The 16,419-nt window shown below is 37.9% G+C and overlaps 1 protein-coding gene across 4 annotated transcripts in view; it reads left to right on the top strand.

The window, feature by feature from the left end:
• LOC142987179 (uncharacterized) overlaps positions 1 to 16,419 on the top strand; it is a 74,320-nt gene that overhangs the window by 53,723 nt on the left and 4,178 nt on the right. For 3 of the 4 annotated variants that reach the window (XM_076135759.1, XM_076135758.1, XM_076135760.1), the window contains exons 2-12: positions 2,557 to 2,809; positions 7,955 to 8,155; positions 8,600 to 8,935; positions 9,022 to 9,121; positions 9,395 to 9,577; positions 10,019 to 10,205; positions 10,714 to 10,901; positions 11,361 to 11,532; positions 14,354 to 14,484; positions 14,757 to 14,906; positions 15,111 to 16,305. In XM_076135759.1, the coding sequence (XP_075991874.1) occupies positions 2,557 to 2,809; positions 7,955 to 8,155; positions 8,600 to 8,935; positions 9,022 to 9,121; positions 9,395 to 9,577; positions 10,019 to 10,205; positions 10,714 to 10,901; positions 11,361 to 11,532; positions 14,354 to 14,484; positions 14,757 to 14,906; positions 15,111 to 16,305 (3,096 nt within the window). The remainder of the gene's footprint in view (positions 1 to 2,556; positions 2,810 to 7,954; positions 8,156 to 8,599; positions 8,936 to 9,021; positions 9,122 to 9,394; positions 9,578 to 10,018; positions 10,206 to 10,713; positions 10,902 to 11,360; positions 11,533 to 14,353; positions 14,485 to 14,756; positions 14,907 to 15,110; positions 16,306 to 16,419) is intronic. The other variant, XM_076135761.1, reaches the window with a different exon arrangement.

Raw genomic sequence — 16,419 nt, 5'->3', positions numbered from 1 at the left:
AGTCATGCAGGTTAGTTATTCAAGTTAATTAACTAAAATTAAAACGTTGATGTGCAACGATATCTGAGCTAATTATGGTGTCACATTTACATATGTAGATATATCTACATATGTAAATGTGACACCTATGTGATCCTTCTATAGAGGGATCTTATTATAGAAAAGGTGAGATTTTCCTTTAGATTGTGTAAAAAATAGGGATATTTTGATGTCGTGATTGATTCTGGACTTATAGCAACTTGATTTATGCCCGGTTTTTGAGTTACATTTAGCGGTTGTTTATCTTTTCAATAGTTTAAGATGATATAAACATGACAGTTTGTATAGATAAACTACCGTTCAATATGCCTCAAAAACCGGGCATAAGAAAAGGAAAGAAAATGCAAGCCAGTTTGAAGGTTTTGCTAAAGCGGTCAAGTCATTAGGTCAGTTATGAAATTTAGAGCAGAATATCTTCTTTTTGAAGCCATACTACAGGGTCATATGCTTAACTGAAGTAAAAAGAGACATTAATAAATAAAATCTAAGGAAAAATAAACAATTTCAAATATTTGAAGTCACTGCTCTTTAACATTTTCATATCTTCTATTTTAAAACTCTTGATTTGACTTTTAACTCAAGTTCTAAATGTAGTCAAATTTATTCAAAAAATAAGTTTCTAGACAGCTTTTCTTAAGTTGATAGCCTTGAATACTGCAAAGAAAATTGTTTCTGCGTAGTTTTCTACTTTCTAGCTAATAGTTTCTTATCGTCTCAAGAATCTTAAACGTGATAATTTATGGTACGGCCACTCACCATGTAAAGGAGAAGGAATGTCAATTGCATGTGAGAAATTAAGGTTTTTATGTAAATAGTAGTTATATGATATGTATGTAATTTTCTTGTAAAGAAAATTTTCAAGAAAATTCTAGTAAATATAGACATTTTCTATTCTATGAAGAAAGTTTAACTGGAAAAGTGAGAATAAAAACTTAAACTTAAAGATTTATCGATATTCTTATTTGTCAGCAGAGTGCTTCAATAAGTCCATTACAATCGATTTATTTCCATTAAAGATAAAAATTAAATCCTTTCCATATCCAAAAGTAAGGAAAATAACAAATAAAAATTAAAATAAATAGGGCTTTGAATAGTTTTAAAAGTAGTTATATCATCATAAAACGAGGGTACAATAAAGATGAACAATAAAAGTTGAGTTTAATGAAAATAGTAAGCACTAGCACTTGACTGGGCGCGCCCGATCGCCAACCGAGTGGGGTCCGGTCGGGTTATAACATACAGGCAAATGGCAGTAGTGTAAGAAACATTTTAAACATATTGGGAAAATTATGTACTATTTATATTAATGATTGCAGACAAATATCTCTCGTGTTTAAGTGCTTGTATCAACTTGAGACAAACTTAAGTTAATTGATACTTATTCGTGCTATTTTTCTTATAACATAGTTAAAATGACATGACTTGATTGATATGTGTAATCGATTCGATTATTAGGTTAAAATAAGTTTAGTGAAATGAAAGTTCTTACTTTTAAATATCTCAAAATATGCTATAAGTTCTCATTTTCTTTATAAAGTTCATTTTAAGTACAAAAGCGGTACATTATTCCGTTGTAAGTAGTCATGTTATCTCTCTGGGAGGTTTCCAGTCGACCTTTGTGTAGATAGCGCTGATAAAATTAGGGCAAGGGTCCAGCTCTAGAATTTCAAACAACATACCCTAATATAGCACAAAGAGATAAATAGTGAAATATTAGCTTTTGTCGGAGGAACAAAGATTTCAAAATACTCCATTTACAAAGTTAGTAAAAACTATAGAAAAATAACCACTTAGGAAATTATTTTCAATGTGTTCCTTATCAAGGACATATAACAGGAGCTACTTCTCTCCTAAATTTCGTGAAAACTGCATTGACAAAACATCTCAAAATTAGATTTTTTTTTTCGTAAACACTAACAACTCCTCTGGGGTTAAAGCTATTTCTACTTCAATAAGATCGCCCTAACAATTTAGCCGTTACAGCATAATAGATAAGTTTTGCATATAATATGAGTTTGGGAGTTAACTATTTAATGTTTTAGTTCAGTTTACGATCTTACGTGTTATAGCATTTGGTCCATAAAACAGATAGCCATCTTTAAATGTCTCGTGAGTCATTCAAGGAATTACAATTACCCACTTCCGTTATGATCGGTTGTATAATAAAATACACACTTGTAATAATAACTTTTACTGTTTACTTCAATTATATTGTGTCGTTCAAATATTCGCTTATAAATTAGCTTGCAGTTCACGAATGCGGGTAGTGCTTGTGGCGTGGAGGAACGAGGTAGATTACCTGAAATTGTAATCACGCACGTATTAGTGATTTTATAATATATACGATTGCATTGAGGGTCTTGTAATACAGAATTTAAACGTCAAATTAGTACTTATCGTTACAAATGTAAATCAGACTAACAAAACACTAACTCAACACAAACCACGGTACGTAAACTGCCACTTCACAATAGTCAATAAAAATTAACAAAATTTTTATTTTCTGTTTGTCGACAGGCATGAAAATGACTATGTCCACGGCACCGACGATGAGCGCTCGTGTCCACAGAAAAGTAATGAGGGCGCCTCATAAGCGCGCGCACCCGGGTAAGACGCAGCACCCGGGCAAAATGGTGCACCACCCGGGCAAACTGGCGCACTTAGGCAAATTCGGGAAACTCGCGCACTACGCACACAGCCATTCGCTGCGGCCGCCGGAACCATGCGAGAACAGTAACGACAGTGGCTTAGGCCCCGACGCTGTTCACAGGTAAGGGTTAATTGTTACAGTTATGCTAACTGCACTTGCTTTGTGATGCAATGTACCAGGGTATGGTTAACCCGTCGATGGGCTCGAGATTAACTCAGTGTCGATGTCGGAGGTATACTAATTTTGTGAATGTCGCACCTCGATTTAAACAGCTCGGAGCTGGATGATGCGGGTATTCAAAACGTTGTATATCTAAAGTGCTTGTCAATGTATTTGCGGTACTTTACAGCTTTAAAGTTTGAAACGATTCTCAAGCATAAACAAAATATATGTCATTACTTGAGAGTGGTTTAACATTAATATAGAAGCTCGATCGCCGAAATTTGCGTTTAAATTTTATTTTGCGTGTATACAATCGTAGAAAATCGACAACAACGCTTAATTTTGTTTGTACTATGCTTGAGTACAAAATGTTTGGCCTATGTAACGAAGTGTGTCATAAAATCGCGTGATTTATTGCACAAACAAACATACAAAGCATGACGAATCGAATCGACTGATCGTAAAAGGAGTGCGCGAACACAAAAACTTAGGGCATTATGCTATTATCGTAAATGCTTAAGAAATTGTAAGAAATATGATGTAAATGCTTGCTTGGATTAAAATGTGTACTGTATACATGGAGAGTTTAAGTTTATTGAAAGGTGAGATAATATTTTGCACCTCAATTGTAATGTTTTATGTGAATTTCCTACCGCGTATTATGGCTATTATCTAAGTTGATGTATTTATGCATGCTTTAAGGATCTACGCTTTTCGTAAGCTCGACAGGCTCGAAGGTAAGTAAAATAGCTTATCGTAACTATAAGTTTCTTTACTATCATTCAAAAGGTAGATTCAATAAATTTTGCACATAGTTGTGATAAAAATCATATCTAGTTTAAAGATTCAAAATAATTTCGGATCTAAATTAGTAATTAAAAGTAACTACCGGTCCCATCGAGTAAAACCTTTCTCAGGCATCGCGCTATCTATTGATGAAAACCACGTGAAAAATTAATTCAGTAGCTTTTGTGTTTATGACGAACAGACAGACAGAGGCGGCGAGGAGACTCTATTTAATAATACTGATTAACGTATTAGTAGTGACTAGATGTTGTACAGTTAATTTGTTTACAATAATTAAATTACTATGCAAAAAGTTATCAATAGTTTCGTCAGCTACCTACGTCATGCATTGTCTAGTTGAATTCAATGCGAATTCTTTAACATGCGACCTTCGGGCGCTAGAGATGCGCCCGCGCACGTTCGGACCGCGCGAACACGTCCTTATCGCAAACACCATTTTATCGGATATAGATAAAGATCTAGTTTATGTAGACTAACGAAAATTCCAATTTTAGATTTGCAGATACGTATTTGGATTAGAAATGGGTAGGTATATTTGTTTCTTCTTGTTTGATTAAATACAGATTTATGCGTAGTGGTTTTTTGTGCGAGTTGTGAGATAAATTTGGTGTACTTAGATATACGAAATTTTTACTTATTGCTTTGAATCTGCGATGAATATAGCTGTAGTAAATTTGTTAATTAGACTTGCAATTTCGCGACATAGATCGATACAATTTTCATGGACATATCTACTACACAAAATACAAGCATTAGATTCACGATTCGCGACATAGATTTACATAAATTGATACACTTTACATATACATACATTCTACACAAAATAAACACATTCGATTCATTGTTACAGAAACACAGGTTTTAATAAATTTATTTTACCTAATAGCACTTTTCCTAATTAAATTTCCTTAGAATCAAAACATTGTAAGCATGTGGAAATGCTACAATCAGCGCAAGGACTTAATGCAAATTAATCCTAATACATCTGATCGACACGTGGCAAGGTTAGGTTATTCCTTTGGGGTGCTACTAAGAAATTCCACTTACGCTTTAAAATTAAATGTGTTACATAGTAAAGAAAGTAGTATAAAATATCTTAGTAATGTAGTTATTTAAGCGAGTGAAGACCCCAGGAAAAGATGATACATAGTATGTCTTAAAGAAGTTTTATAAAATTGTTGATTTAATATCGTCCTGGTACTGAACACGGGGAATGTTGCCAAAAAGTGGGCATGATATATTTTATGATATATTTTTTACTTTTAGTAAAAAAAATATAAAAATTGTGACGACCAAGCATCTAATAGTTTGTGAAAAATCTAATTAAATCTTCATATCAGATCAGTTTTTTTTCAATAACTGAGGTTGTTCTAATATACATTAAAACAGAACATTTTAGTAAACACAAAATTATTGCGAAACAACTCAAGCATTACTAAATCCGTTTATTAGAAGGGTTTCTGCTTTCCTCATAACGAAAGGGAGCGTGACGGTACATACGCAATTAGAGAAACTCGGCCCTTTGTTGATTGTTGCTATAGAATAGGAAAATATTAATAATTCGCTGTACACTAAAAGTCCCAAATAAACCTTTGTTTTGTACAACTTTTGAACTACGCAATGTATATTACAAACCTTTAGATGTTTATAATAATTACTGTTATACATAAAATAGTTTTGTGACAATGGCCTCAAAAATATTTATTATTTATATTTACTTTTATTTAAGAGTTTAATAGAACGGGTCGTATAAAATTCAAGTCTGTCATGGTAGATCAAACCACGTAAAAATGGAGCAGAAGATATGTCAGCTTTCGACACCAATATGTGCAGAAAAAAATAGATTTGGATTCCATTCCTCCACAATAATAAAAAAATCAATTAGTATTTTTAATTATAACTAAAGAAAACCCCGTAATAGTCGAAGAGACGAGTTTGGCCGGTAACAATGGAAAACTATGGGGGAGGCCTCTGCTCAGCAGTGGGACGATATTGGCTTATAAGAACTATAAAGCTGAATAAGTTACTATCCTACTTTCTCTAGTAAAAAAAAGTTACAAAAAAACAAAAGATATGCATAATATAAAAACAAAATAGCAACACTAAACAAATAGCTGAGAAATAAAACGTATTGTAAACAATATACACAACACTACGTTTAATGCTAACAATACGAAACGTATTACGTATGACGCGCACACACACACACACACACACACACACACACAGACACACACTTACCAGACGCATATACCTACTGTAAGGTTGCCAACCGTATTCCAGAATAGAGTATTGTACTCTTAATCATATAGGATTACTCTATGATCTTTAACACTAAGCCCCCTTACGCACTAGCCGTTTACCGTGGGAACGTCTAGCCGCGCGGTTTCAATTTAGTATGCAACTGCTTGGCAATTTAATGACGGTTCACTTGCGGGTTTTATAAACTGTAACCGCGCGGCTAGCCGCTAGTGCGTTAAGGGGCTAATGGAGTAGTCTACTCTATTACGCAATATTTATTTGATCGATATATCTAAATAATTATCTATTTTGTAGGCCCGTACTCATTTTTTACTTCCTCTAACATCAAATATAATCTTTGTCGTTTTTTGACAACCATACTACTAACACACACACACGAACACAGTGACACTCACATATTAGTCGCATTTACAATTGAACACAATTCATTATAGTATGTATACAGTATATATTTTGCGTCACGACAACGCAACACATAGGATTATGTAAGCAATTGAGAGATACATACGAAATTGAATGTTTAATGTCAATGGCCGCCGGTGACAAAATGTGGTCGGATGTGTTAAAGCCCTTAACGCAATTTGTTAAGAAATTACAAGTTGTTTACTAGTTAAAAGTTACGTAGAAATACTTGGAATTAACGCAATCAGGTTTGTTTTGATTGATTTGCTTGACGTTTCGGCACAGGCTGAGTAGATTAGATAATAATAAATTTTGTATCGCAATAAGAAAAGTTACGATTGTACATTTTCACGTGCATTTAACCATTGTTAAGAGTGTACTTTGTAGCTTCTTATGTTGTACGTTATTATAAAACAACTAAAGAAGATTGTTACAAATGCAGAAATAGAATAAATTTGAATAAGAACGGTAAATAGTGTGTAGACTTTTCATTGTAATTAAGTATTCTAGCGTAAATTATGTACATTTCTATATACATACTATATTAGTCAGTACTAGCACACATGGTAAAGCAAATTGATGTTCTAATAAAACATAGGGTTGGGATTTAATTGAAAACTCCAACTACGACTTTGTTCATCAGTTCAAATGATAACTTTCCCACTAATTAAACCACCAGGGATTCAATAATTCTACACCAGAACTATATTTAAATTACACAAATGAAATCTAGTTTAGCTTAGTCATTCCACCACACGTTTTAATCAAGCTACCATTTATATGAAAATAAAAAAACGTTTGAACTTTGCACTTTTCTCGATCCGATGGTTTTGTAAAAACTATTTGTTCGTCTAAAAATAACTCGCGGTTCAATACATATACAAGGTTTATTTTATATGCGAAGTAATTTTACGATCGAATTTAATAGTTTCAACAGGACTTCCGCATTCCGGGTGTAATGTTTAACTTTGTTGATACGAGGATATCCAAAAATAAAGACATTATAATCTTTATTTACCGCCAATATTCTCTTTACAATGACGAAATAATGTATACAGTATACATAAATGCAAAAATGTGTACCGCAAACGTGATATAGAAAAGTTGACACGTGATTCTATCGTGATATTGTTAGTTTTATTAAAGTGCTCCAATTTAAGAGTTAGTTCTAGCACGATATCTGTGGGTGAGGTCGCGAGCCACCACATGTTTGGGTGTATATTTTTGGCACGTTTCGCCGCACGTGGCCGACACACGACTACACATTATCTCTACCGGTCCGTTTTGATAATAAACTTACACACGCCTTTTTATTTCGGCTGCGATCTATGAATGGTTTGATAAGTCACCTGCTTTTGTTTGTGGTGCAAGCGCTCGGCTTTTGGCGATTCATACGTTGACTAAACTACTGTTTTCTTTGATATAATTATGAGCATTTATCTGGCAACATCGCTTTTCTATACTAAAAGATATTCTCCGATTTTCGTATACTCTTCATCGACAATGTACTCGTAAATGCACCCGGGCACGCCTCATCGACTCATTGGCGTTAAACCGACCTGACCGACTGAACTAACAGCACCCATGGTGGGCTAACTTCAAAATTTAACTAAAGCCTGATGGCGTGTGCAGATTGTCGGACACTTTGGAGGAGTGGGAACACCCGGACTCGAAACGGCGACGAGGCGAGAGCGAAGCGGCGGTTAAACTAGAATGCGACGACGCCAACGACGCGTACGCATTCCCCACGGGCGCAGCGGGCGCCGCGGAGCTCGGCACCGCGCTCGCGCCCGCCCCGCCCGACAACTCAGCACCGCCCCTACCCGCTCCCGTGTATGTTGCATTTTTGTTAGCCAATTTTGATCATCGAAGGTAGGAAGTCGTGAGTTGAGATTCTAAATTCATCTTGTTCCTAACACGTGGGCTCCTGGCTCGCTTGGGTTCCTGGAGACTCCAGAGTGTCCATACGATGGTAATCACCTAGACGTGTAGTGTCTAATTGGATAATGATGTACATTTGTGTGTGAAAGGATGTAACACTGCAGTATCACGAGCATATTCATGAAACCGCATGATCACCGCATGTAATTGTCCTGTACATGTTGTGTACGTGTGCCGCACTATGGTTACTTACAACGCTATGTCGCTCTGTGTTCATTGTGCCTTTACATTATTATATTTGTTGTCAACTCGATTATAAGGTTTTAGCGCATCATGGTTTTAAATATGTCCTAACTCTATAGCATAAAATTTCATATTGCTATTGATCTATTGCAGAATGAGAGCGGGGTGCAGTATATCTAGTCCAAACATAGCAGACACTGCAGGCAAGAGGTTCCAGGACCCGTACAGATCGTGCGGCAAATTAGGAAGTGGGGGAAAACTCGCCAACAAGTATCCCGGAGGAGGGAAATTAGTCGGCGCGGGGGGCAAGCTAGGAGGCAAACTGGGAGGAAAGTACGGAGGCAAGTTAGTGATGGCGAGGAAGAGGGCGCTGGCCGCCATGGCACAGGGAGGCAGGCCGGGACTGGCCGCGCCGCTGTCCGGCCGGTCGAGGGATGGTACTGTCGAGCTACAGATACTGTGCCAACCTGAGACACAACACAGAGCAAGGTATGCTACAAACTGTATAAATTAATTAAGTGTTCGTGTCCATTGACTTGTACGGATTTGTAATGATTTTGTATGTTTTGTTGCAGATATCAGACTGAAGGCAGCCGTGGTGCTGTCAAAGACAACTCTGGGAATGGATTCCCAATAGTCAAATTAGTTGGTTATGATAAACCGGCGGTGCTGCAGGTAAATAACATTTCACTATCCTTAACATACATGAAGCACAAACCCTTAAATTAGCCCTCTTTTAACAACTAAATAATAAATAAACAAATTTATTTTCTCCGCAATATACAAGAATTACAGAGTAGTTACGAGGCAAACAATAATAATGTTTTTTTATCCAGAACTTTCAACTACTAGACACACTTAGTACAAAATTGTACGGTAAACATACAGTATTAGTCCTTATCAAAAGGCATCTAACTACATTTCCTCTAACAGTAATGATCTCCTCAGGTATACATAGGTACAGACGCAGGTCGCGTGGCGCCGCACATGTTCTACCAGGCGTGCCGCGTGTCCGGCAAGAACTCGACGCCGTGCAAGGAGCGCAAGGACGACGGCACCGTCATCATCGAGATAGACCTGGAGCCAGCCAAGCACTGGCAGGTCACTTGCGACTGCGTTGGAATACTCAAGGTAAAACTTCTTATAGACTTCTTGATGTATATTGAGTTCTGACACGAAGTTTGGAAGTACTATATAAAAAAAAAAATCTATAATATTATTGAAACTTAAATACGAAGATCTACTGTTGATGCTCTAAAATATTCAAATTTATAAAAAAAGTGCTATTTCTAGTAATTTTTTTTTGGTAGGTACCCTTTAATGTCTACAAATAAGTTTGTGGGTTTAGCACTCCTCTTATTCTGGAAGCGAAGACTTTATAATTTTCGCTTTGGTCTTCACTGCATATCATTTTGTAGCGATATATTCTCACCTCTCCTAGTTATTTTAGCAGAAGTAGCTATTAAAAAATCTAGAATAACAGATAGTACTACTATAAAAAACTTTATAGGCATGCCTATATAGTTCCAAAAATAGGAGCATAAAAGAAACATATTTTCTTACTTCTTGTAGGAGCGCAACGTGGACGTGGAGCACAGGTTCGGAGAAGCGCTGAGCTCGTCGGCGGGCTCGACGGGCGCGCACATCTCCCGCGGCAAGAAGAAGTCCACGCGCTGTCGCATGGTGTTCCGCACCGACATCATCAACGCCGCCGGACATCCCGAGACGCTGCAAGTCTGCTCCACACCTATCATATGCAGTAAGTACCAATAAAAAGTACTTGTTATTAAGTTCTGTATTCGTGGTGTTTCTTTATGTGTAACAAAAATAAATGGGTTAAAATTATGTCCATATGCTTATTCTTCTATTTTTTTTAAGTAAGTCTTCAACATTTCTAGGAATTACTTAAGTACTTGTTTTCTGTTATATTTTCGACTGCCGAGGCAGTATGCTGAAGAATGTGGGAAGATAGATTTTGGTCTCATTTAGTTTCTATCTATTACCTCACATTTTGTGGGTGACAGTCGTTTATACCTTATGACAGGATTAACTTATGCTAATGCATGCGTTGCAGTTTTGTATATCAAGCAATCTTATGAATCTTTATTGCAACGACTAATGGATCTTCCTTGTCACCTTTGCCTCTCCAGAGCAGAACTGTCAGAGAGATACGCAATTTATTTTTCCACCTTTCATCTAACCTTACAAAAGACAACCACTTATCATTGATAGCTGTCATTATCACTAAACTCTTCCTCTCCTTCCAGCTCAACCGCCCGGCGTGCCGGAAGTATGTCGAAAGTCCCTCGTGTCTTGCCCGGCGACCGGCGGCCTGGAGCTGTACCTCCTCGGCAAGAACTTCCTCAAGGAGACCAGGGTGGTGTTCTGTCAGCGGCTCGACGGCAGGACGCACTGGGAGGAGGAGGTCACGCCTGACAAAGAGTTTTTACAACAAGTAAGTGTTACATCTACTTTAACTATAATACATATATTATGTTTATAATGGATGTAGTTAAGATTCTCGTTGACATTTTTTTTTCTATATCTAAACCAAAATGGTCTATTTAGCAGCATGTATGTGTCCTGTCTTTAGAAGAGAGTTCAGTTCAGAACACTTTTTAATGAGACTATTCTGTGGCTAATTTTTTGTGGCATTTATGATTTCTCCTTAATTTAAACTATTTTAAACTTATTCTGGCTATATGTGAATTCAATTTCTATATACTTAAACTTGGTATTTTAAAAAATATATATTTCCCAATGTCGACTCGAATTTTCTTTTCACATAAAGCAATTCTGGAGAATCAAAACCTATTTCTTTTACTTTTTTTTTGCAATAACGCTTCAACCAAATCAAGGATCTACCATTCTATATTTTTATTGCAACTGGACTCATAAGTACTGTATTGTCCAGACACACCTAGTGTGCTGCGTGCCGGCGTACCGCCAGGCGGACATCTCGGAGGCGGTGGCGGTGCAGCTGTTCGTGCGCTCGGGCGGCAAGGCCTCGGAGCCGCACTCCTTCTACTTCACGCCGCCCGCGCTCGACACCGGCCCGCTGCACTCCACCAAGCACCACACGCAAGGTAACCGCCGCGCTCAAACACCTCACACACACTGCTTGGCTGTTCTTTATTAACGTTTTTTAATGTCACACACAATACATATTGAAAAAATACAAAAATGAGTAAATTTTTGGATATTACAGTTTTCGATGATGATAATTTTAGTAATTATTACTTTTCACACAGAATAGGTACATAAGAATATTTAAAGAACACAGTGAATAAATAGGTTTTTGGAAATTGTTGTCATTTTCGATAATAATAAATTTTAGTAATTATTACTTTACCTTGGCTCCACATACCACCGCGTGTCTTAGCCTTAGAAAGAATTATTTCAGATAGATTCAATAACTATTAAAACCACCTTTGAATAAATACAGTTACACAGTTTATACAGGAATGTACAAAATAAATTACTGTATAACAAAAACAAAAAACTTTTTAAGGGTTCCGTACCTAAACGTTCAAACAGGAATCCTATTACTTTGATTATAGACACTCATTACTAAAATTAAAATTACAGTTCGTTTTATTAATACACATATACAAATAAATGACATTAAGAAACGCATCCGCATATATCACGAGATCATTGGTGCCGTCTGTGTAATGTCGTTCATTCAATGTACGCACGAACTAACGTTCAGCTTGTAATAGCAGACAAAATTGCTGTTTATAATGCAATGCTTTATCCATTGATACATAAAAACGACGAAATGTTCTTAAAAAATATTTTTTGTATTTTTTATTTTGTCGAAAATGTCAAAATGTTTTTGATTTTGAGCTGAAATTATATAAAATATTGATGTAAATGTATTTTTTTCTAAATTGTAAAAGTCATTAAAAATTACTTCGTGTTTCCGCCAAGTTATAGAAAATTTTAATTTAAATGGTGGTATTTTTTTCGTCTGTACATTTTGAATTGGTTGGTGAACCCATTAATGTTATGTGTCACACAAATTGTTGCTTGATACGCTTGCAAAACACATATTTGCTTATAATCTAATATTGCTTTTCGTCAATTGATACTAATATATTTCGAATGCAAGGACCTATCAAAAAACACACACATTAAAAATCTTATCAAGAATTATGTTTTAAACCTGCAAATATTTTAAACGAATCAAATTTTTGATAGGCCCTCGCATCTTTGTCAATGTACTAACTTCATATAATTCTAATGTACCATAATAATACAATGTGAATAATAAATCATACAAAATTTGCTTTCAATATTAGAATTAAATAGACAATAATATGTATCGCTAACGCATTTATTACTTATGACAACGAGCATTAGTACTATTTGAGCACACAGAAAAATGAGCCAAGTAAAGAAATATGTAGTAATATTAATGCATGCTGATTTCTAGTACTATTTGACTGACTGACTAGCAAAGTCCATTGCATGTTGTACAGTCGTCGGCTTAACTCAGAATGATAAAGGCGTGAGGGATACACAAGCTTCGCAGAATATGTTGCTTTATACCTAACGCGTAGCATGTAAGTAACTATCCGGTTATAACAATAAAAAGTTATTGTAAATATAGAGAAATTTGGAAGAAACGACTGATGCGCAAATGGCGTACTCTTTCTTTTTTCCCTTTCTGTTCAAGCTAGGTCTGTCTAGGTAGCGAGTGTGCTGCCGCCGCCGCTGCCCGCCCCCCCGCGCCAGCACGGTACTGACACACACGCACTCACGCACGCACACACGCCGCCAGCCTACTGGCACACACACGCGCACACACAAGATACACGAACAGCCATACATTGGCTCACAAACAATACATCATTCACATTGATACATACACTCGACACATTATACAATCACAATGAGCACATTCATAATAAATAACAAAACTCGAACTAGCTAAATGAAGACTTTTGTTGTTGAATTTTCTTTTTTTTCTATACTAAAAATCACATTTTTGTTTTAATTTTCTAATTTATTTTAACAGAAATTAACTTTTAATTTATTGAATTACTTTTTTTTAATCATAGTTTTTGTACGCGTAACCATCACACACACTGAACACATACAGACCGTACAGAGAAAACTCAAACACATACAAAAAAGAAGAAGAAATGAAAAACGAGCTCTATACACATACACACAGAACTCACTTCTCAGTGACACTGCTCCCCTAGGACAGACTCTACAATCCCACAATAGTTTATACGTGCCGAATATATGCCCTGTTATGTACTTTATATAGGACTCCGCTTTAACTGGCCCGTAGGATTTGTTTAGCTGACTGAAATTACGAATTTATATCTTATGGGGTGAACAAATTAAAATGTGGGTTAAAACACGACAATAAGGTATATTTTTGATAAAAAAATAATTGTTCTCATGGCAGATGAAGCCATTAATGTTTGGGGATGATAAAAATTGTGTTGTTTCAGTTTCGAACTTTATTTTTTTAGTAAGAATTTATAGCCAGTCGTGTTTGTGGTGTACTTTTTGTTTTCAAAGGAAATTCTGAATTCAGGGGATCTTTTAATCACATGTAATTTTTTGTACACGAGCATAGTTTTCCTTTAAACTTTATTTCACAAATAGGTTTATTTAGGTCAAAATTATGTAGGTTTCTCAGCCTTATTCGTTTTTGTATTTCAGTTTTAAAGTTGCACTCAAATCTAGTAAAATTTTATTTTATGTAAAAAAAGATTTAGCACAAAAATTGCACCTTCAAAATTGAACAATTCGAGTCACACGGTGGTGAAATTTGCCGAGTTATATTTTTTCTTAAGTTCCGTCACTCGCAAGCGTCCAGTCAAAGCGGAGTATTAGGGCAGTAGGGAGCGGTGAAGGCGGAGACTACAGAGCATGTTTGTGCAGGTGGCGGCGGGGACGAGGCGCGGCCCGTGCTGCTGTGGGGCGGCGCCATGATGCCGCCGCCCGCGCTGCCCGTGCGCCGGCCCTCCCTCATCGTGCCCGACCCGCACTCGCCCGTCGGACTCAAGAGCGAGGTGAGTCACGAAGAACAGCATATAACAGACGCTTCAATTCAATCATTTCAGCCACTTATAGGCAGTTCCACAGACTGATTAGTAAATAATCAATGGATTAATTCACCTTTCGTACGGACATTCAATAGATGAATGGCCGCTCAGGGGTATGTCAGCTGAGACGTACTTTTAAAAAGTCGGCTCGGGTTGCAGTCAATATTATCAGAAACATTCGTTAGCCATGTAAAATACACTAACATAAATGACTAAGAGCTAATGTATGTTGTTGCTAGGCCGCGGACGAGTCGAGCCAGCACTCGCTGGTGGACGGCGGCGACTCGTGCAGCGCGGAGGAGGACAAGCCCATGATGGCCGTGCCCGAGGACTTGAACATCGTAGACCTCAGGCTCAAGTCTGAGATGTCTCGGGACTCGCAGTCACAGGTAAATACAAATACCATATTTCTGTTCAAAAGGAAGTTCGTTTCCACATGATTGTTTGTCCTTCTTCTATCAAACAAAATGACGTAATTTTTAGAGTAGAGATAGTTAGAAGATTGGAGAACATCTTTGAAGTTATTTTGAGGATAAACTTTAATTTAATTATGTAACTTAAAAGGATTTTTACTAATCTAACGTTACCTCCAGGTCAGCTACGGCTACGACAGCATGAAACTGTCTCCATCGACATCAGCTCAGAGCGAGCCGTCCTCCCCCCTCGCGTCGTTCACGCAACAGCTGCAAGCCATTCAGAACCAAGTGCAGACGGACAAGATGGTGGAGACCGTCACCGCAGCCATCTTCAACACGGACGACAACAACGCGCAGATCTACCCACCCATCCTCCCCATGGACCCCATGAGACAGCTCATCTCCTCCAAGTCCGTCGACCCCCTCGCGCCTGAGATGAAGGTCATGAACCCAGAACTCATGATCACTGACTCCAGCATGCAGTCCTCCGTGATGCAGAGCAACGAACAAAGACTGATGGTGTACAACCAGATGCAAGGGAATAGAGAGGAGAGCTTCAATCCTTTCGGTGCCATCACTAAGTTGGAGATGGGCACCAGTCAGATAGAACATCGCATGGCGCGACAGACTGCTGATATCACTACTCTAGTAGAAGACGCTATGAAGGCTACAGCCGCCATCTTACCTGACTCCAGCAAGTTAGACGAGCTGGTCAACTCGAGGGTAGATGACCATCTGTCTGGATCTTCAACGTCTCCTTCGACTGCTTCTCACGCGTCAGACGTTCTTCTCAGTCCAAACGCTGCAGTGGTGAACAGAAATCAAACAGCTGAGCTTCTGCAGCCAATGTCGACGTCGAATATGCCACCGGACGTGATCCTCAACCCTCAAGTATCTCCCAGCATGCTGTGTGACAGCTCACAGAGGATAGTACTACCTCCCGGACCTGCTCAAGACGAGCTCATGATGATTCAGGACCAGGTGCAACTCACATCCGTGAAGACTCCCCCAGCGGCTGTCAAGTCCATGATCCTCAATGCTGCAGCGGAGATCTTAACTTCGGATACGACAATGAATGCTTTAGTGACGTCGGCTATCAACACGGCGAATATCTTAACGACTGAGAGTACTGGGGTCATGCAGACCATGCAGACGAACGAATCACAGCCACCTGCGGAGCCTGCGGCAGAGACGCCTCTAGTCGCCATGTCGCAAGCAGTTTCCCAGGCTGTGACCCAGGCCGTGTCGCAGGCGGTCAGCCAGGCCGTCTCGCAGGCTGTCACCCAGGAAATGACGGCGCCGGTCCAAGGTCTCACTGACATGTCAGACCAAGACCTACTGTCCTACATAAACCCTAGCACTTTTGACCAAGGTGAGTACATGGATGTATACTATAACTAGTCAAGTTGCGATGCTCCGAACTCTTTACTAATTCGATGGTAGCATATCATTATACGATTAAAATTATTTATCTATTTACCCTCTT

This window comes from Anticarsia gemmatalis, chromosome 3 (genome assembly GCF_050436995.1).
Source record: "Anticarsia gemmatalis isolate Benzon Research Colony breed Stoneville strain chromosome 3, ilAntGemm2 primary, whole genome shotgun sequence".
NCBI lineage: Eukaryota > Metazoa > Arthropoda > Insecta > Lepidoptera > Erebidae > Anticarsia > Anticarsia gemmatalis.
Note: the sequence above shows the minus strand (reverse complement) of the source record. Positions and strands in the feature narration are given on the sequence as shown.